The following is a 23,272-nucleotide window of genomic DNA, read 5'->3' as shown; positions in this document are numbered from 1 at the left end:
GAAAAAGTTTCTCCTTGACAACTCTTTCTACTCTGTTACTGTAACGTGTAAAAGATGATGGGTAAGAATTACGAACTCACATCTGTATTTAAAGAAAAAAAAAACCTAGTAAATGGTCAACATGTAGACGTATTTACATAAGAATGTGTAATGTGAGTGTAAAATGATTTTTAACTAATTATTCTTATCTTTTTTCTCCTCTCTGTTCCTGAGATTCGTTTTTGTTAATATGCTGTTACTGCGTCAGAATGTGTATTTACTTACATTCGCAACTACTGTATGCTGTAAACTATCACAATTTATTCATCACAAACACCTGAACGCCTGGATTTTGGTAAAAATTGGTATAAAACTCAGTTGTAATGGTTTTTTCCTCTCAATATTTGTATTGAATTGGCAGTAGTCATTATTTCTAAATGTGTGGATGAGTGTTGGTACTAGTACTAGAACTTAGAACTCACCATACGGTCAAACAACAGTGGTGATATATGAACGTATGAGAAGTAATAAAACCTGAAAGGCTGTAACACACACTGAACTTCAAGTAACACTTTTCTTACCGTCTTTGTACCTCTGAAGGCAGCAGATCTTGAAATTATCGGCAGGAATGTTGCACAACTTGGAAAAAACTGGAAATCTCTTGAGGAATTAAGGAGACTGGCCAGCATGGTATCAGAAGTTATTTTATTATAAACATGCCGTACATACTCATACGTCTGTAAACTAACAATGGACAATTTTCCTTTCACGGGCACAGTTTGTCACCGCCACTTTCGTAATTTTTGAGAAACTATTACGTTTACAAAGAAATCTAATGGACATTCGAAATATTGAAAAGCAGTGGAAAGAGAATTGTTTCATTAAAAAATTGAAAGCTTATTTTTGACCAAAGCGTACAATTTTAATAACATGATTCATATTTCTTCTTTTAAGAGAGAAATCATTCTTTGCATCATTCATTCCATAGTACTACCATATTCAAAGTTAAAGACGATAAATAAATAAATATATGAAAAACAATCGTTTCATATTTATGTGTAACACTTGAATTTTAAGCAATTGAATGTGTGTTGTTACTTACGTTTATAGTAGAAGACTACAGCCAAGGAATTAAAATTTCGAAAAAAATGTATAAATAAGCATTCTAAGAGACTAGATTACTGGTATATTGGGTACAACCTAATTTTATTCGTGATTTAACATTTGTATTTAGCTGCACCAGAGATACAATTCAAAATTTCGTGATGTACTGTAAAAGTCAATACGTAACAGTTTTCACGAATTCTTCAGCAGTGCAGTGTTCTTCAGAACTGTCAGCGGAATCGAGGGTTCAGATCATAATACCATTATTCTGACTTGATTCAAATTCTATTTCCGCAATAGAATACGAAGAGTTTATTATTGTAAATGAAACACGTGAATAACACGGTTAAGTAAATTTGTGTTTCAGGTGTAGTGAACCAACATATTTCTTTTATAGCCCGTTAATGACGTACAGAAACATCACTTTTCTGTTGCGGTATAGTCACTTTTGTTTGACAGGTGCTGTAAGATTCCTGGACATTAGGAAGATGAGTTTCTGCAGATGACAGTATTCTACTGATCCTCCATCTTCAAAATCTTGTATATCAGGTGACACAAGGGTCTCACATCCGGTATAAAGCTTTACACAATAGTACACAACTTTACAGTACTTATTAAATCATCTACATTGTATATTACACGTTTTCTTACTCTTACAACAATAATCGACACGTATCACAGAAAACACTTATGTATATGAGAATAATTTACAAAGTTTGCGATAAAAGGAAACGTACCACAGTACACACATAGCTGTAATTAATGTAATAAGAAATACGTAAAGAATAAAGCGAATATCAATTAAGAATACAGACTTGATTAAATTATTTTACTTCTCTATACTAAAATGGCGAGAGGAATTGGTAAGGCCAGCAGCGATAACGCTGTTAAATTTCGCCCACTGCGTTCCGCTGACAACCTGAAAAAAAAAATAAAAAATAAAACAACTGTTACTGCTTTCCTTTAACGATTTTTTTTTAGTTTATCAGTGTCGCTTGTTCATGGTCTGGCAACTAAATAGGGTCACAATATTTTTACTTTTTTGGAAGTGCAGATCTGTCGACCAACTATCGGGCTCATTGCCAGATAGGCTCTATTTGAAGGAAGTGAGGTGACAGCTTAATGTCCCTCCACAAAGAAGCCATTAGGAATGAATCAAATGCCTATCTGGACAAACGAGGGATGGGGGACGGGGGAGGAGGAAATCGACCGCGGCCTTTTGGACGAATCATCTCTGTATCCACCTGAAGTGATTTAGAGATACCACTGAAATACTACACGATGGTGGCGCGGCAGCGATTTTAAATCTGTCCCTCCCAAATATTGATCGATTACCTTCATCACAGTATCACCTCGCTCGGTGAGGTCTTCCCCATTCCCATTATAGTTATGTACAGCCTAATATAATATAATATATTAATGTAACTGAATTACCGTTTTGAGTGATACAGCACATTCTCAGTGAACGATGTGGTACTGTGATAAGATATTGCACTTTAATTCGGGATGACCGTGGTCTAAACTTCTGTCCGGCTGTTCTAATTTGAATTTTCTGTGATTTAATTGAATCACATCACGCAAAAGCTACGATTATGCAAGACTGACGTGCCTATCCCTTGGCTGTTACTATTAACCGCAGATAAGTGGTTCGTCGCCAGTGGCCGGAATATGATTGGGGAATTTGATTTAGCGTTGTTGTTCCCTGGACTAGCCTGTCACTGCCATCAATAACAATTTCGTACATTATTGTTGTTAAAACAGAGAGCAATGTCGCAGAATATTATATTGTCATTTATGTCAGATTCGCTCTCAGTTTGTGCAACGAATTATAATTCTTTAAATATTTTAATTATTTAGAAAGACTTTTACACTGCATTTGTGCCGCAAAGATGTGCAACCAAACATCTATTGTGCTTCAGCTTCATTACAAATTAAACAATTGGGTCTTCTGTATGTTGCAATCACTATTTAAAGGGAAATAAGGAAACTGCATTTTTTCATTGCATTAGACGTGTATTACATTATTTAGTTGCTCCTATGTAACTCTCATACTTAGTACAATACGCGAAGCACAAAGAATGCCTGAATACTTCAAAGAATCAATATATATAAACTCTAAATGGTTTTCATCCTATTTCAGACCATTCCTTGTAATGAGACCACTTCATTTCGTTGAGGTGTAGGAATAATGGTAACGGCTGACATTTTCCGATACAATCCACAACACCTCGATAATGTACAAATCCAGCAGTTGTGAAGAAGAAGAAATACTTGTTATTTTACCTTCATAGAACATTTCCATAAAGGGAGCGTGGGTATTATTTTCTTGGAACATGCAGTCTGCTACTGGGAAAATAAACTGTGTCATCTGATAAACATGCTCATCTTAAATGGTTCATCGACCTTATCACTGATAGCCATAGCAGTAAGAACAAAACAATGTTGACAGAAAGCATAGATTGCACAAGAGAGGCTGACAAATTAGTTGTAAAATATAAACGAGAACAACACAGAAAACACGATCAAAACGCCAAGAACACATAAGACAGGTATAGCTAACCTATTAATTCTTAATAATGAATTTAAACATTTAAATCCATTTAAACATTATTTTAATAAAAATAATACGAAAAACGTAAATAAAGGACTACTTCAAGCTCGACACAAGGCACACAACTCACATTTAATTATTTTAAGGCGCAAAATAATTCTAAAAGGGTGAAACTAATATTAATTTGACTAGTTGGTACTTATGCGTCAAAAATCAATGGCAGTATACAAAAAATATTTTATGTTTTAAAAGGTAGGAAGATTTTTCTGTTTAGCAAGAGTGACAAAAAGCAGATTTCAGAGTACCTGACGGCTCAACACAAAAGTTTTGTCTCAAGTACAGATAGTGTTGAGGATCAGTGGACAAAGTTCAGAACCATAGTACAATATGCGTTAGATGAGTATGTGCCAAACAAGATCGTAAGAGATGGAAAAGAGCCACCGTGGTACAACAAACGAGTTAGAAAACTGCTGCGGTAGCAAAGGGAACTTCACAGCAAACATAAACATAGCCAAAGCCTTGCAGACAAACAAAATTTACGCGAAGCGAAATGTAGTGTAAGGAGGGCTATGCGAGAGGCGTTCAATGAATTCGAAAGTAAAGTTCTATGTACTGACTTGGCAGAAAATCCTAAGAAATTTTGGTCTTATGTCAAAGCGGTAGGTGGATCAAAACAAAATGCCCAGACACTCTGTGACCAAAATGGTACTGGAACAGAGGATGACAGACTAAAGGCCGAAATACTAAATGTCTTTTTCCAAAGCTGTTTCACAGAGGAAGACTGCACTGTAGTTCCTTCTCTAGATTGTCGCACAGATGACAAAATGGTAGATATCGAAATAGACGACAGAGGGATAGAGAAACAATTAAAATCGCTCAAAAGAGGAAAGGCCGCTGGACCTGATGGGATACCAGTTCGATTTTACACAGAGTACGCGAAGGAACTCGCCCACCTTCTTGCAGCGCTGTACCGTAGGTCTCTAGAAGAGCGTAGCGTTCTAAAGGATTGGAAAAGGGCACAGGTCATCCCCGTTTTCAAGAAGGGACGTCGAACAGATGTGCAGAACTATAGACCTATATCTCTAACGTCGATCAGTTGTAGAATTTTGGAACACGTATTATGTTCGAGTATAAGACTTTTCTGGAGACTAGAAATCTACTCTGCAGGAATCAGCATGGGTTTCGAAAAAGACGATCGTGTGAAACCCAGCTCGCGCCATTTGTCCACGAGACTCATAGGGCCATAGACACGGGTTCACAGGTAGATGCCGTGTTTCTTGACTTCCGCAAGGCGTTCGATACAGTTCCCCACAGTCGTTTAATGAACAAAGTAAGGGCATATGGACTATCAGACCAATTGTGTGATTGGATTGAAGAGTTCCTAGATAGCAGAACGCAGCATGTCATTCTCAATGGAGAGAAGTCTTCGGAAGCAAGAGTGATTTCAGGTGTGCCGCAAAGGAGTGTCGTAGGACCGTTGCTATTCACAATATACATAATTGACCTTGTGGATAACACTGAGGCTTTTTGCGGATGATGCTGTGGTATATCGAGGGGTTGTAACAATGGAAAATTGTACTGAAATGCAGGAGGATCTGCAGGGAATTGACGCATGGTGCAGGGAATGGCAATTGAATCTCAATGTAGACAAGTGTAATGTGCTGCGAATACATAGAAAGAAAGATCCCTTATCATTTAGCTACAATATAGCAGATTAGCAAATGGAAGCAGTTAATGCCATAAATTATCTGGGAGTACGCATTAGCAGTGATTTAAAATGGAATGATCATATAAAGTTGATCGTCGGTAAAGCAGATGCCAGACTGAGATTCATTGGAAGAATCCTAAGGAAATGCAATCCGAAAACAAAGGAAGTCGGTTACAGTACGCTTGTTCGCCCGCTGCTTGAATACTGCTCACCAGTGTGGGATCCGTACCAGATAGGATTGATAGAAGAGATAGAGAAGATCCAACGGAGAGCAGCGCGCTTTGTTACAGGATCATTTAGTAATCGCGAAAGCGTTACGGAGATGATAGATAAACTCCAGGAGAGACGCTCTGTAGCTCGGTACGGGCTTTTGTTGAAGTTTCGAGAACATACCTTCACCGAAGAGTCAAGCAGTATATTGCTCCCTCCTACGTATATCTCGCGAAGAGACAATGAGGATAAAATCAGAGAGATAGAGCTCACACAGAGGCATACCGACAATCCTTCTTTCCACGAACAATACGAGACTGGAATAGAAGGGAGAACCGATAGAGGTACTCAATGACCCTCCGCCACACACCGTCAGGTGGCTTGCGGAGTATGGGTGTAGATGTAGATGTTAGACAAGGAAAAGGAAGAATTCTTTACATGGCAACAAGGGAAGTACCAAAAAAAAAAAAAAAAAAAAAGGCCCAAAACTTGGAAGCAGGGCCTGGTAATCATCTGTTACATTACTGAATATACATGTACTAACCTTCAATCGTGGTTGAGTAGAGTGTTGGTCACCTCAGAGATTGACAGCAAAGGACTCCCGTCCGGTTTATCTGTGGATAGCCGCTGTCGTTGACTGAGGTGCTGAAACCAGTACAGCAACGAACAACTTTAGAACACTGTCGATGTTTTTTGGAGCATAGTATAACTAAATGGCCATACGATCAACTAACAGTTAATTGCCTATTACGAAATTACTGTAGATGACACCTAGACTTCTGGTTGATAGCTGCTAAGAGCGCGGAGCAAAGTTACGCTAGCAAGTTACTTTCCTTGCAAATCTATTTTGGGGCGTTTACCGTAAGCTGTTAATACAAGTTTCTAAATGATGTGCGGAAATTTCCCTTGAAAACTTGCATTGGGTGGATAGTGATTTGAACAGAAATGAATTTCCAGAGACGTACTGTACCTATATTGTATGAAAAAATGTGTAAAACCATGTGTTCTCAAACTGCATTTGTTACGCGAAACAGCGGTCGTAAGTTCCTATTCCACTGCTAATTCTTTAGTTTTGTAATAAACTGTGATGATAATAACCACCAAAGCTAAGGGCAAGCTAAGAGCACCTTACTCAGTAGTCACACTACATGCTTTATGTCTCTTTTTCCAGTTGGAGCAAGCATCATGTTCCAGTGCAACAAAAACGATTCACGATGGGCATTAAACATTTCCCTAAGTGACGTCGGTGAATGATGAGATTATTTTTCTACAAAATCGTACGCATTCTCTCTCTAAGTAAAACGGGAGGGTAAAATATAACTTCCCTTTTTTCGCTTTTCTCACAAACGTTTGAAAAGAAATTTCCTGCTGATTGATCTAGGTCTACAATTATCTCTTTCGACGACATTCGGAAACTAAAAAGATGGTTGTGTGGGCCATTGAGAAACTTGATAAACTGACGCGAATTGTTGTATTTCTTTGTTAATTTTCTTGCATGTTTAGTATTACATCTATGTATACTATAAGTGACAAATATTTGCTGTTTGAAAGAAAAGGGATTATGCATCTCATAGAAAGGTCTCTGATTCCAAGAAGCAGCAAAGTGTACCCATTCTTGTTTTTTGCCTAGTGTTTTTACTTAGTTCAGTTAAAAAAATCGTAATCCAATTGAAAACTGAAATGACGTATAAAAAATAAAAATTGGGAACGAAACAAGCTCACTATAGAGTGGAACTGTGTGATATACTGGTTAAAAGCGGGTCATTGAAATAATGTTTAAGTTAATATACGAAGATATTACCGAAGAAGTCCGCGGTTTTTTATGTGGGGCTGATCAGCTTACCGAAATTGTGGGATCTACTTTGAGATATATAACAAACATTTCCACTTAAATTACATATTTTAGGCACAGATTGCTTTAAACAAAGAACTGAAGTCTGTTTGAAGTCAATAAGAGATCCTTGCAGCAATTATTAATGAGACAGTTTCATGTGAAAGTCACTGTGTGTAAAATACGTAATTTGTTGACTGACGCAAAAATTTGTTTCATTTAAGATCAATGCATAATTATTAATCGCAGCCCAATCACTGTTTTAAATTATGGACGTAAATCGTGAAATTGTGCATAACTTAATAAGTAGAAAATACAGGGTGATTCAAAAAGAATACCACAACTTTAAGAATTTAAAACTCTGCAACGACAAAAGGCAGAGCTAAGCACTATCTGTCGGCGAATCAAGGGAGCTATAAAGTTTCATTTAGTTGTACATTTGTTCGCTTGAGGCGCTGTTGACTAGGCGTCAGCGTCAGTTGATGCTAAGATGGCGACCGCTCAACAGAAAGCTTTTTGTGTTATTGAGTAAGGCAGAAGTGAATCGACGACAGTTGTTCAGCGTGCATTTCGAACGAAGTATGGTGTTAAACCTCCTGATAGGTGGTGTATTAAACGTTGGTATAATCAGTTTACAGAGAATGGGTGTTTGTGCAAAGGGAAAAGTTCTGGACGGCCGAGAACGAGTGATAAAAATGTAGCACGCATCCAGCAAGCATTTGTTCGCAGCCCAGGAAAATCGACTCGCAGAGCTAGCAGAGAGCAACAAATTCCACAATCAACTGTATGGAGAGTCCTACGAAAAAGGTTAGTTATGAAACCTTATCGTCTGAAATTGGTTCAAGCACTGTCTGCAGCTGATAAGATTAAAAGAATCGATTTCTGTGATTTTATCCTTGCTCAGATGGAAACAGATGAATCTTTCGTTTCAAAGATTGTGTTTAGTGATGAAGCAATTTCCCACACTAACGGGAAAGTCAACCGTCACAATGTCTGTATATGGGGAACTGAGAATCCGCGGGAAACAACTCAGTATGAACGTGACTCGCCTAAGGTGAACGTTTTCTGTGCCATTTCAGCCAATAAAGTTTTTGGTCCCTTTTTCTTCGAAGGTGCTACTGTAACTGGACTACAGTATCTGGAGATGTTAGAGAATTGGCTGTTCCCTCAGCTCGAACAAGAAGCACAACAATTCATATTTCAGCAGGATGGAGCGCCACCACATTGGCACTTATCTGTCCGTAACTACCTGAACGTCAACTACCCAAGGCGATGGATCGGCCGCCAGGCAGCCCGTGACAGAGCACTTCATCACTGGCCTCCAAGAAGCCCTGATCTTACCCCTGCGATTTTTTCTTATGGGGGTATGTTAAGGATATGGTGTTTCGGCCACCTCTCCCAGCCACCATTGATGATTTGAAACGAGAAATAACAGCAGCTATCCAAGCTGTTACGCCTGATATGCTACAGAGAGTGTGGAACGAGTTGGAGTATCGGGTTGATATTGCTCGAGTGTCTGGAGGGGGCCGTATTGAACATCTCTGAACTTGTTTTTGAGTGAAAAAAAACCTTTTTAAATACTCTTTGTAATGATGTATAACAGAAGGTTATATTATGTTTCTTTCATTAAATACACATTTTTGAAGTTGTGGTATTCTTTTTGAATCACCCTGTATACTCGCGGGAGACAAATATGCTGAGCAGAGCTTTAAAAGAGTCGGTTAGGGTACCTGGATAGTGGGTAGTGTACTTTTCTGTGACAATTGGGGTCAACCAATCAGTGTTACTATAAAAAGAAGGTAAGAAGGAAGGAAGATTACAATTTAATGTCCAATCGACGTCAGGGCTAATACGGATCAATGGTACAGGAAAAGAAAATGTGTTGCTCAGAACTTCTAGAAATATCAGCTGCACGTGTGACTGTAGAGGTATAGGTGCTCCAGTAGTCAAGGTGTTTAGTGCTGACGTCTGCATCGGTAAGCGTCGAGATAATACGACGGCTCAGCAGCACGGCCTACCGGGACCTTACATTTGTAATCTACGAATCACTGTCAGCTGTTGGGAAACTGACGAATACTTTTTATTGCAGCAGACGTTAAAATTTCTCCCGATTCTATTCATGGACGAAGCGTGAGCAGAATGCACACTTGTGCCTCTGATATCTGCACAGACTCTACGGAAGTGATATGGTTGACCTTCAGAATATTCGTGGATTTCAGCGAAAACATACTTCGAGAAGTCTAAGACCGTTAGTGATACATGAATGCTATACACCTAGTATGCAACTTCACCTTATGTGTGATGGCTCCCTAGGTTTCAGGTTAGTAATCCGAAAGTTTTTGGATTTATCCACGGCTAACGCTATGACTGCTCTGGCGCCTAACCTCACTTTCACCTCCGGCAATATTTTGTATATGTGACAATGCCAAGTTTCTACGGATCATTCGGTTTTCAGGTAAAAGGAAGGCAGAAACCCTCCATACCTAAAAATATTATGTTTAGTAAAGCACTGTGGTAACAAATCAATCAGTGTGTTGATGACTGTTTCGCTTCTCACGTCGCGCTGTTACAAGACAGTAGACGGCAATAGATTGTGAAGATTTGGACGTTACATACCAGCACAACCTGCTGAAGTGAGTGGTCATGCGCCATCTGATCAGTGGCACCAGACAACTCTTACTGTTGAAATGATTTTAATTTGAGACTAGTGTTCACATAATTCCATATTTTCCTGACTTGTGCTGGAGTTGCTACTCTTCGAATATTTGTCTGTATTTCTCTTTTGGTAAATTACATTTTCCTTATCTGAGTGCAAAAAATATAGTGAACAAATCTTTAGACTATAGGGAAACAACACTTTAACGACGTAAGACCTGATACTAAACGTGCAAAAGGAATAAAAAAACACAATAAAACATCAAAAAATTCGTTGTTTCTGTTATATGACAGTGAATATACAACGAAATTATATGGACAAGCAAAATAACACGGAATACAAAATAATTAGTACACACTCCAAATATACAGCTACTCGTACAGGATTAGTATACGTGAAAGTGATTATTGCGTGCTACTATGACGTAAAAAAGGTCAAGAATCCAGGAAACAAACAAAAATCACTGTTAGATAATAATTTTTCATTATTTAATGCGAATAAAGGAATCAATATTTAAGAAAATATCTGGTAAGTGCGTTCGGTGAATATGAGATTATGAAACCCCTAAAATGTCGTAATTGTGAAAAAGAAAAAAAAACCAAAAATGATGATGAAGTGAAATTCCATGTGTGGAAACTGATAAGAGATTTTCCCCTGTGAAATATTATAAATTGCAGCCAAAACGAGGATAAATACCACAGAAACGAAACTTTGTACCATACCACAGATTCGGTACATGACAATACACAAATGAGTAGGGTTACAGAACTACACATGGCCTCTGATTCTGAGAATTCAGTTTGGTGTGAAGCCCAAAAAGCTACAATCAGAGCGTCTCTGCATTGTGGCAGACGTCGAGGAGGGTCTGGATATATTCCTTGACAAAGTTCCTCTACGTGGTTTGTATACTAGTCCACAAAGCAGCAACAGTATTTACTGTAGAACAGCAACGAAAAAGTTGGCGATCAGCCATATCTGGAGCAAACGAGCAGGCCAGGGATCATGGTAGCCATCGTTTTTCGACGAAGGCTTGCACATTCTAGCCACTATACTGCTGAAATACTGTATGTGAGAATACTTAATGGAAGATTAGTACACAGTACCTCACGCGCTAAAATCATCTTGATGAAGCAGTCAGCGAATTTTTACAATTTACAATCTCATGTAGAATCGGAATCAAGACGCAACGTGACTCTGCTTTGTATACACAAAGTATTACCAGAAAGGAAAATGGTATTCACTATCATAAAAAATTCTAAGGAGATGTGATATGTAAACCTGAAGTTTCGACTTTGTTGCCAGACATTCACATTTTTATATTTTAAGTTTTTTATCCTTTAACAAAAGAACTATTGACTTTTCTCGGCCTGTCTTCCCCCATATTTATGTTTGTTCATGCATCTGAAGTTTACACTTAAAGAGCGCCATGTGCACGAGAATGAGTAAAAACCTGTTATTGAGTACCAGTTTCTATCACACAAATCATCATCACTTCCATTAAAATCAAGCCACTGTAACTAACGTAGCTAATACTGTGACGTCAATAGTAAAATCTAATCTGACAAGGGAAGTCCACTGGTTTGGGATCACGGATTTACTTCAAACTTTGTACACTTTTAGTAGGCCATTAAAACAACATAATGTGCTATGAATAAGGTGCACTACTCTGGCAATTCCGAGAAATTCGCAAGAGAAATTTTACTCGTCTGTTGTGTACCTGATGTGTCTGTGCGTAGATGCTAGACGTTAGGGTTCTTGGTGGTCAAGTGGTGCCGGCACTGTAGCTCAGCGTTTTCAGTCAGAGGGATAGTCGTCTTCGATAGCAAAAAACTGAATAAATGGTTCAACGATGAACTTGAACCGGTATCGTGGGACGTCCGCCCCGAACTAATGGAACGAACCATCACGGAAGAGAGAGAGAGAGAGAGAGAGAGAGAGAAAGTGGTTAGACTTGGAGCTCTGAAAGACGAACGCGTGTGAACCGACGGCTCGACTCCCGATGGAACCTTTAGTTCTTGCTACATTAGCAACGTCTCACCGCTTCGCAGGCTAACTGTCGAATGGGACCTGCCTCTGTGTCTGCAGCTCAAAGCTTCGAGGTGCAAAGTAGCTCCGGGTACCGTATCAGACTGCATAAGGGAGTTCGCAAAACCCGACAGACATACATTTTCAGGAACTGTATGCGTTTCTTCATTTTCTTGTCGGTAGTAATAAATACACTCCTGGAAATTGAAATAAGAACACCGTGAATTCATTGTCCCAGGAAGGGGAAACTTTATTGACACATTCCTGGGGTCAGATACATCACATGATCACACTGACAGAGCCACAGGCACATAGACACAGGCAACAGAGCATGCACAATGTCGGCACTAGTACAGTGTATATCCACCTTTCGCAGCAATGCAGGATGCTATTCTCCCATGGAGACGATCGTAGAGATGCTGGATGTAGTCCTGTGGAACGGCTTGCCATGCCATTTCCACCTGGCGTCTCAGTTGGACCAGCGTTCGTGCTGGACGTGCAGACCGCGTGAGACGACGCTTCATCCAGTCCCAAACATGCTCAATGGGGGACAGATCCGGAGATCTTGCTGGCCAGGGTAGTTGACTTACACCTTCTAGAGCACGTTGGGTGGCACGGGATACATGTGGACGTGCATTGTCCTGTTGGAACAGCAAGTTCCCTTGCCGGTCTAGGAATGGTAGAACGATGGGTTCGATGACGGTTTGGATGTACCGTGCACTATTCAGTGACCCCTCGACGATCACCAGTGGTGTACGGCCAGTGTAGGAGATCGCTCCCCACACCATGATGCCGGGTGTTGGCCCTGTGTGCCTCGGTTGTATGCAGTCCTGATTGTGGCGCTCACCTGCACGGCGCCAAACACGCATAAGACCATCATTGGCACCAAGGCAGAAGCGACTCTCATCGCTGAAGACGACACGTCTCCATTCGTCCCTCCATTCACGCCTGTCGCGACGCCACTGGAGGCGGGCTGCACGATGTTGGGGCGTGAGCGGAAGACGGCCTAACGGTGTGCGGGACCGTAGCCCAGCTTCATGGAGACGGTTGCGAATGGTCCTCGCCGATACCCCAGGAGCAACAGTGTCCCTAATTTGCTGGGAAGTGGCGGTGCGGTCCCCTACGGCACTGCGTAGGATCCTACGGTCTTGGCGTGCATCCGTGCGTCGCTGCATGCTACCAGTGTTAAAGACTGCGATGGAGCTCCGTATGCCACGGCAAACTGGCTGACACTGACGGCGGCGGTGCACAAATGCTGCGCAGCTAGCGCCATTCGACGGCCAACACCGCGGTTCCTGGTGTGTCCGCTGTGCCGTGCGTGTGATCATTGCTTGTACAGCCCTCTCGCAGTGTCCGGAGCAAGTATGGTGGGTCTGACACACCGGTGTCAATGTGTTCTTTTTTCCATTTCCAGGAGTGTATATTTGTTCTAACAATTAAATTTAATTAAAGATAGAAAGTAATCAAACAACACGAAATTCACTGAAACTTGATGCAAATACACGTGGTTTTTTAAATTACATTATCTCTCAAATGTCGTATAAATTAAATAACACTACCAGTTACGCAAGAAACATAGGTTAAAAATTATGTTTGAAAGGGAGTCGAATCGTCGCCTCATACACGTTCATCTAACAAAGCTCGAAGACTAACCTCTTGACCACGATGAACTCTAACGTTCAGCACCTACGCGCAGATACATCAGGTACATAATAGACGCGTAAAACTTATCTTGCGATTTTCTCGGAATTGTCAGATGTAATGGATCATCCTCCTCTAGCATTACCTTGTTAATTTCTTTTTTTTTATAGAGGTAGCCGATACCATGTATAATCTCGAATCTCGCATAGGTTAAAATTATTTCAGCTGTTTCATTACAAGAATTCATATGATTTTGTATACGATGTATTATATTTCAGGCTAAAATGTATAAAAAAAATTAATGTGTTACAATCGACATGTACTAACAGTTAAAATTACTCTTATTTTGAAAATATTTGAAATTACAAAATTTGTGGTATACTTAACATTCATATTATTAACGCTAATTATTAAATTTGTTTCTGGATTTATTTGTGAAATAATGATATACTTTGGTAAAGATATTTCTCCTGTCGAGAAAGTTTGTAAACTCTTTTGCCTTATGAACTCCTTGAAAATTGTGAGTACTGCAAAATATAATTAGTGGTGGCCTCTGATGGAAACGCACGTATTTTGCTAAAGCTGACAACAAGAATGTAATTATTGGTTTTTTGAACGTGTGAATTGTAAAGTCAGTGTGATTTAGAAGAATGGGATAAAACGAAAAGATATTGATAGCAACAGGCAACTCTTCAACAGTTATTTTGCCATCAAGAACCTAAGAAATCGAAATTTTCAGCTGCATGAAAGTACTCCTAGACAAAACTTTGAGCCATCGACAACAACAACGAGATAATCAAGATAAGTAAAAAGTTCCTCCTTTGTAATCTTACTCCTCTCGTAATTTTCAAAAAATTGTACAAAGAACGAGAAGTTTAATGGTGATATGCGGTAGGGTAAGATTACACAGAGTAGCACACATTACTACTTGCAAATTATGTTGTTTTAATCGCCTACTAAAGGTGCACAATGTTTGAAGTAAATCTGTCATCCCAACGTCGCGCCCTCCCCTTCTGAGTAGTTCTTTCATCAACACACCCACAAACAGAAAATCATGACATCGTAGCTATAATCCTATATTATGGGTGCTTTTATGTGTTCAACTACTTTATTTCGTGAAATGTTTCTTGTGTTGAACAAAGGGTATATTTTTATGAGCCGCATCGTTTCACATTTATGACAATCATTCCCTGGGCTAAGCCTATTTTCACCATAGAAACTGACGGCAGTGTTCCCCAATGTACTCTATCTGATCAAAAGCATGCGAACACCCATTGTAATACGAAATTGACCACTAGATGGCCCGAGAGATGGACTCGCCAACATAAAAGGAGGCGGGGAGTATCGTGTTGTCAGGAGAGAAGCAGTAACCGCAAAATGGGTCGGTCCGGAGAGGTCAGTGACTTCGAACGTGGACTAGTCACTAGATGTCATCGGAGTAACAAATCAATTAGTAAAATTTCAATCCTATCAAAGCTGCCCAAGTCGACTGTTGACGACGTGACCGTGAAGAGATTACGCGAAGAAACAACACATGTGAACCAAGAACAGGCAGACCTCGTATCATCTACTGTCGGAGGGGCCCGTCGACCCTTTCAGAGGGTGATTGTAGGAAGTCACACGAAATCTGCGGAGGGAATCATTTGTGAATTTCAAAGCGCCACCAGCAGCCCAGGTAGCACAATGAGTGTGAGTAGCGAGTCCCAATGGTAGAGCAGTTCCTCAGAAGCCATACAATTCCTCACTGAAGCGCCAAAGAAGCTGGTATAGGCATGTGTATTCAAATACAGGGATATGCAGACAGGCAGAATACGGCGCTGAGGCCGGCAACGTCTATATAAGACAACAAGTGTCTGGCGCAGTTAGATGGGTTACTGCTGCTACAATGACAGGTTATCAAGATTTAAGTGAGTTCGAACGTGGTGTTATAGTCGGCGCACGAGCGATGGGAAGCACCATCTCCGAGGTAGCGATGAAGTTGGGATTTTCCCGTACGACCAGTTCACGAGTGTACCGTGAATATCAGGAATCCGGTAAAACATCAAATCTCCGACATCGCTGCGGCCGGAAAAAGATCATTCAAGAATGGGACCAGCGACGACTGAAGAGAATCATTCAGCGTGACAGAAGTGTAACTCTTCCCTAAATTGGTGCAGATTTCAATTCTGGGCCATCAAAAGGTGTCAGTGTGTGAACCATTCAGTGAAACATCATCGATATAGGCTTTTGGAGCCGAAGGCTCACTCGCGTACCCTTGATGACTGCACAACACAGAGCTTTACGCCTCAACTGGGCCCGTCAACACCGACATTGGACTGTTGATGACTGGAAACATGTTGCCTGGTCGGACGAGCCTCGTTTGTGATTGTATCCAGCGGATGGACATGTACGAGTATGAAGACATCCTCATGAATCCATGGACCCTGATTGTCAGTAGGGGACTGTACAAGCTGGTGGAGGCTCTGTAATGGTATGGGTCGTGTGCAGTTGGAACCCTGATACGTATAGATACGTGTAGATACGTGTAGATACTACTCTGATAGGTGACATGTACCTAAGCATCCTGTCTGATCACCTGCATCCATTCATGACCATTGTGCATTCCGACGTACTTCGGCAATTCCAGCAGGACAAAGCGACACTCCACATGTCCAGAATTGCTGCAGAGTGGCTCCAGGAACACTTTTCTGAGTTTAAACACTTCCACTGGCCGCCAAACTCCCCAGACATGAACATTATTGAGCATATCTGGGATACCTTGCAACGTGCTGTTCAGAAGAGATCTCCACCCCGTCGTACTATTACGGATTTATGGACAGCTCTATAGGATTCGTGCTGTAATTTCCCTCCAGCACTACTTCAAGAATTATTCGGGTCCATGCCACGTCGTGTTGCGGCACTTCTGCTTGCTGGCGTGGGACCTACACGATATTAGGCAGGTGTACCAGTTTCTTTGGCTCTTCAGTGTATAATCAGTGCTAAGCGGTGCATGCAGAGGTGTAAAGGGCGACGCCGTGGGATACTGTATGACTGGATACGAGTGATTTGGTGTGATGAATAACGCTATACCCTGTGGTAATCCGATCGGGTTTGACGAATGCGTGGAGGACGTTATGTGCCATCATGTGCAGTGGCAACAATGAAGTGCGGAGGAGGTAGTGTTGGGGTATGGGGGTGTTTTTCTTGGTTAAGGTGTTGTCTCCTCACTGAACTTAAGAATACGCTAAATGCGGAAGGATATGAAAGCGCTTTACAGCATTGTGTACTGAGTACAGTAGAGGAACAGTTCGGAGATTATTATTTGTATCAGTATGACAAGGCATCCTATCATAAAGCAGCATCTGCGCGGAAATGATTTGTGGACAATAAAATTTGTGAAATACCCTGGCCTGCCCCCGAGTCTCTTCCTGAACCGAATGGAACACCACTGGGAAGCGTCAGACTTCACTTCAGACTACAGCGTCTAACGTCACTACCTTCTCTGGTTCCGACTCTCGAGGAAAGAATGGGCTGCTATTCCTCCACAGACGTTCAGACACCTTACTGAAAGTTCCCTATGCAGAGTTTAAGCCGCCATGATGGCGAAGGGTGTACACAGCACATATTGGTGTCATTGATGTCGAGCAGTGGCTGTCGAGGTACTTTTGATCAGATAATGGAATTAACTGTACATGAAATGACAACGATCCTATGTGATTGCCTCATGCTAAAGCTGTAGTGATGTTGTGCAGTATAAACAATATTAATATCAACAGTGTGCGTTTTAATTTCTCTGACTGTAAATGCACAAAACATTATGTTGAAAAAGTTTTCTAAAATTATGGTTATTCTGCACTGAATACTATATGTAGTGCTATATCACCTACTACAATACGTACAAATAACATAATGCAACTAAGGATATTGTTAGGTAAAGTAAAGAAATTAGGTTACGAACCAATAATCATCTCTTATAACTGAGTGTTATGTCTGCATACCCAGAAAGTGTTAAAAAACTTAAAATTTATATTGCAGTTACTGTAATTAGTGAAGCACAAGCAGTTAAAGTTTGTCATGCATGTACTGCAGTAATTTACTGAAATACTTCTACAACAACTGCACGCAGTTATAAACATCTGCTTTATGAGCTGCTGTCATTGGTTGTTGTCAAATGATCTTATCATGTGCCGCGACACTAAATGCAGAGAATTATTGTAAGGCAACGTACTGAAACACGAGATTACATGCTGCATGAAAAAAATCCGCTCGCTGAACTATCAGTTCCCGTGTAGGAAAAAAAAAAAAAAAAAAAAGGTTGGTGTGGTATATGTGGTATATTGCCGAAAAATGACGGATTAGATACATTGAGTCAATGGTGCTCTATTTCTGTCTTTTGTGTCGCAGTGTTCCTCAGCACTCGCTGTATTTAGATAACAACATTATTTGTAAATCAAACGAGTGAGTAAACAAACAACGTAATAAGAAGTGCCTGCAGTCGACAAGCCGGTTGATAAAACTGCCTTTGACAAATTACGTATGCATAACAGATGACTGAATTACTACGTCGCATAACGTCACTGATTACGAATCAATTTCTATTCTCACACGGCGCTGAATATTTTAAATTTCGTGAAACATAAAAATGTGCGTACAGAGCTGTATTAGAACGTTGGTGTGGCTCTAAATTATTGTCTACTACTTGTAAGTATCTTGTACATGCTGAACAGCTTATAATTTCGAGAGAGGAAGAACTGACTGCAGTTAGCACTAACATACAATAACGTCCACTGCTCCGACTAACATTATATATGCTGTGTGTAGCACCTGCTCTATTATAACGGGTTGAACGAGACGCACGAAACCAATGCAGTGTGATGGAAAGTGTTTGCTTCATGAGAAAAACAAAAACTTTTAGCAGACGTCTTCGAAGAATTGAAAGCTGTTTTTTTCTGTGCTTTTATGTGACAAGCGCAGTGTGACAGTAGGAATACTTTTTGATGTTTTGGTATTTCGCATTTTCTGCAACTTTTAGACTTCTCTATATGTAGGCCACGCTGAACATAATTTGTTGAAATGATTTGATGGGATTTTCTTGTCACTGAGTGTGGTATTGTGTTAAACAAGCGATGGTCGCAGACCGTAGAAACCGGCAGTACTATGACAGCTATAGTAGTACTACGGGGCTGTATATCACACGTGCGCACGTGTACGTGACATAGTTTACGTTTTATTTCCGTCATATAAATATTCCTTGATGCCGATTGCAAAAATGAATATTTGGAAGGTAAAATAAGGAAGAAAAGTCTGCCGGCCGAAGTGGCCGTGCGGTTCTAGGCGCTGCAGTCTGGAACCGCGAGACCGCTACGGTCGCAGGTTCGAATCCTGCCTCGGGCATGGATGTGTGTGGTGTCCTTAGGTTAGTTAGGTTTAACTAGTTCTAAGTTCTAGGGGACTAATGACCTCAGAAGTTGAGTCCCATAGTGCTCAGAGCCATTTGAACTATTTTTGAAGGAAAGCCTACCTTTTGTTAGCGAACGTTAATTACTCAAGAAGCCGACGCAAGTCGTGCCTCGGAGGCTCATCTGCAGGTAATAAGTACAGTGTTCACGAATGGTACCGCTACGGTCGCAGGTTCGAATCCTGCATCGGGCATGGACGTATGTGATGTCCTTAGGTTAGTTAGGTTTAGTTAGTTCTAAGTTCTAGGCGACTGATGACCTCAGAAGTTAAGTCGCATAGTGCTCAGAGCCATTTGAACCATTCACGAATGGTAACGACAGGCTCTTTTCCATATTATACGCAGTCGTATTACCAGCATCAGCGGATTAAATTGAGGAACGCACAGAAAATGCGCCCGCGGATGTGACGCCGAGGTTGCGATTGCGCAATTCGACCGGCGCATATCCGAGTGTAAAGCTGCGCGCAGTTGCCGTACAGTAAGCTAGCAGCCACTTAAAGGCTAAAATAAAAGTGTAATGTTCACTCACTGGGGTGCGTGGTGGTGGTACGGAGTGGTGTAAGGATAGTACTGGTGGTACTGGTGCGCGGGCCATACCTCAGTGGCTGCGCCCGCCTCCGAGTAGGCTTGGTGCTGGGGATGCTGGGAGGGGTACTTATTCGGGGGCGAAACGGGCTCGGGCTTGGCCACGGTGCCCCACTTGCACGAGCTCCCACCCCCACCACCGACCGAGTTCATCTCGGCTAGCGACTTGAGCGGGTGGGCCGCCTTGTCCGACTGCGCGGGCGGAGGCGGAGGCGGCGCCGCGGTGCGGTACGGCGTCGCGCCGTTGCCCGCCGCTTGCGGCGCCGGCGTGGGCGGCGAGGGCGTCGACGGCGCGGAGGTGGCGGCACTGCCCCACATGAGCACCGTCTGCCGCTCCCCGTAGTGCTGCGGCTGCTGCTGCGCGGGCGGCTGCGGGGGCGGCGGGGGCGGCGGCGCCGCCTGGTGGTGCTGCTGGTGCGCCAGCACGTCCGCCTTCAGCTCCTCCATCTTGGGCGTGACGAGGACCGCGCCGTCCGTCGCGGGCGAAGACCCCGCCGAGTTGGACGACGACACGGGGGAAGCCTTGGCGTCGCCGGCGGGGGTGGGCTGCGCGCCGGCCGAGTTGGCGGGCGGCTTGCCCGTCTGCAGCTCGACGGCGAGGGGCGAGGCGGCGTACGACGCCGCGTCCAGGCACTTGGTGTAGGCGGCGCCGCCCCCGCCGCCGCCGCCGCCGCGGTCCGCCAGCTGCTGGCACGCGTACAGCTTGTCGTCTTTGGCGAGGTGGTGGTGGTGGTGGTGGTGGTGGTCGTACGCGGGCAGGCTGCACGCGGCGGGCCGCGTCGACATTTCCAGGAAGCCGTTGCCGACGTACGGCGTGGTCGCCGCCGGGTGGTACTCGGGGTAGTAGGTCCCCAGCGGCCGGTACTGGTGGAAAAGGTTGTCCGTGGCGAGGAAGCGGTTGTCGAGCGCGGTGCTCGAGTACAGGCTCTGGTGGAAGTTGGAGTTGGAGTGCCCCATGTAGGGCCCGAGGCTGGCGTCGCCGCCCGATGCCGCCTGGTACGGCGCGGCGTACATGTTGTTGAGGTTGGAGTAGGCGGCGGCGACGGCGGCGGCGGCGGCGCTCGACGTGTCGACGTACTCGATGGCGGGGGCGGCGGCCGGCAGCTGCGCGGCAGACGTGGACACCGCGGCCGCCGCCGCCGCCGCAGACAGCTTGCGCTTGCTGCGGCACGTCGACAGGAAGTCGCGCAGCTGCGTCTTGTAGCGCCGGTTCACGCGCTGCGGCGTCGTCGACGTCGCCGACGGCGACCCCGCGTGCTGCGGCGTCGACACGCCCGACGTCACCACCAGCTGGTCCGCGTCCGCGAAGTAGCTGTTCGTCAGCCCCGCGTCCAAGTAGCTCACCTTGAAGTCCATGGTGCGCTTGCCGAGCAAATCGCGACCCTCTTCTTCCCTGTGTGCGGAAGGAAAGTCTCAGATCAAGGGTTCCTTAAATAAATATACATACACGGGTGTCAAATCTCAACTTTATGAACGAATCTCCAACCTACACACACACACACACACACACACACACACACACACACGCAGATCAAATGGTTCAAATGGCTCTGAGCACTATGCGACTTAACTTCTCAGGTCATCAGTCCCATAGAACTTAGAACTACTTAAACCTAACTAACCTAAGGACATCACACACATCCATGCCCGAGGCAGGATTCGAACCTGCGACCGTAGCGGTCGCGCGGTTCCAGAGTGTAGGGCCTAGAACCGCTTGGCCACTCCGGCCGGCGCAGATCACAGATATCGCAAATAAACATTAGATACTAGAGTTGCCCACAAACTAATGCACCGCATTTCTTTTTCTCGATCGGAAACAATGCTATGAATGCGAAACGTTACGTATGTACACAACTGGCCATTAAAATTGCTACACCAAGAAGAAATCCAGATGATAAACGGGTATTCATTGGACAATTGACATGTGATTACATTTTCACGCAATTTGGGTGCATACATCCTGAGATATCAGTACCCAGAACAACCACCTCTAGCCATAATATCGGGCTTGATACTCCTGGGCATTGAGTCAGAGCTTGGATGGCGTGTACAGGTACAGCTGCCCATGCAGCTTCAACACGATACCACAGTTCATCAAGAGCAGTGACTGGCGTATTGTAACGAGCCAGTTGCTCGGCCACCATTGACCAGACGTTTTCAATTGCTGAGACATCTGGAGAATGTGCTGACCAGGGCAGCAGTCGAACATTTTCTGTATCCAGAAAGGCCCGTACAGGACCTGCAACATGCGGTCGTCCATTATCCCGCTGAACTGTACGGTTTCGTAGGGATCGAATGAAGGGTAGAGCCACTGGTCGTAACACATCTGAAATGTACCGTCCACTGTTCAAAGTGCCGTCAATGCGTACAAGAGCTGACTGAGACGTGTAACCAATGGCACCCCATAGCATCACGCCGGGTGATACGCCAGTATGGCGATGAAGAATACACACTTCCAATGTGCGTTCACCGCGATGTCACCAAACACGGATACGACCATCATGATGCTGTAAACAGAACCTGGATTCATCCGAAAAAATTACGTTTTGCCATTCGTGCAACCAGCTTCGTCGTTGAGTACACCATCGCAGGCGCTCCTGTCTGTGATGCAGCGTCAAACACGCCAAACACGGATGCGACCATCATGATGCTGTAAACAGAACCTGGATTCATCCGAAAAAAGGTCGTTTTGCCATTCGTGCACCCAGGTTCGTCGTTGAGTACACCATCGCAGTCGCTCCTGTCTGTGATGCAGCGTCAAGCGTAACCGCAGCTATGGACTCCGAGCTGATAGTCCGTGCTGCTGCAAAACGTCGTCGAACTGTTCGTGCAGATTGTTGTTGTGTTGCAAACGTCCCCATCTGTTTACTCAGGGATTGAGACGTGGCTGCACGATCCGTTACAGCCATGCGGATAAGATGTCTGTCATCTCGACTGCTAGTGATACGAGGCCGTTGGGATCCAGCACGGCGTTCCGTATTACCCTCCTGAACCCACCGATTCCATTTTCTGCTAATAGTCGTTGGATCTCGACCAACGCGAGCAGCAATGTCGCGACACGATAAACCGCAATGGCGTTAGGCTACAATCCGACCTTTATTAAAGTCGGAAACGTGATGGTACGCATTTCTCCTCCTTACACGAGCCATCACAACAACGTTTCAGCAGGCAACGCTGGTCAACTGCTGTTTGTGTATGAGAAATCGGTTGGAAACTTTCCTCATGTCAGCAAGTTGTAGGTGTCGTCACCGGCGCCAACCTCATATGAATGCTCTGAAAAGCTAATCATTTGCATATCACAGTATCTTCTTCCTGTCGGTTAAATTTCGCGTCTGTAGCACGTCATCTTCGTGGTGTAGCAATTTTAACGGCCAGTAGTGTACATCCAGGGTTGTCAAACCTCAGCTTTATGGAAGGAACCTCCAACCTACACACACACACACAGACGCACACACACACATACACACACACACATACTCACTCTCACGCAGATCGCAGATGCCGGAAATACACATTAGATACGAAAGTTGCCCACAAACTAATGC

At 43.4% G+C, this 23,272-nt stretch overlaps 1 protein-coding gene across 1 annotated transcript in view; it reads right to left on the bottom strand.

Annotated features, from left to right (window-relative positions):
* Positions 1-680: 680 nt before the first annotated feature.
* LOC124722217 (circadian locomoter output cycles protein kaput) overlaps positions 681-23,272 on the bottom strand; it is an 823,358-nt gene continuing 800,766 nt past the window's right edge. Inside the window, exons 9-11 of the mRNA XM_047247412.1 lie at positions 19,672-21,120; positions 6,097-6,197; positions 681-2,002 (exon numbers count right to left, since the gene is read on the bottom strand). Coding sequence (XP_047103368.1) covers positions 6,125-6,197; positions 19,672-21,120 — 1,522 coding nt within the window. The 3' untranslated portion in view covers positions 681-2,002; positions 6,097-6,124. The remainder of the gene's footprint in view (positions 2,003-6,096; positions 6,198-19,671; positions 21,121-23,272) is intronic.

The sequence above is a fragment of the Schistocerca piceifrons genome, chromosome X (assembly GCF_021461385.2).
Source record: "Schistocerca piceifrons isolate TAMUIC-IGC-003096 chromosome X, iqSchPice1.1, whole genome shotgun sequence".
NCBI classification, from domain to species: domain Eukaryota; kingdom Metazoa; phylum Arthropoda; class Insecta; order Orthoptera; family Acrididae; genus Schistocerca; species Schistocerca piceifrons.
Note: the sequence above shows the minus strand (reverse complement) of the source record. Positions and strands in the feature narration are given on the sequence as shown.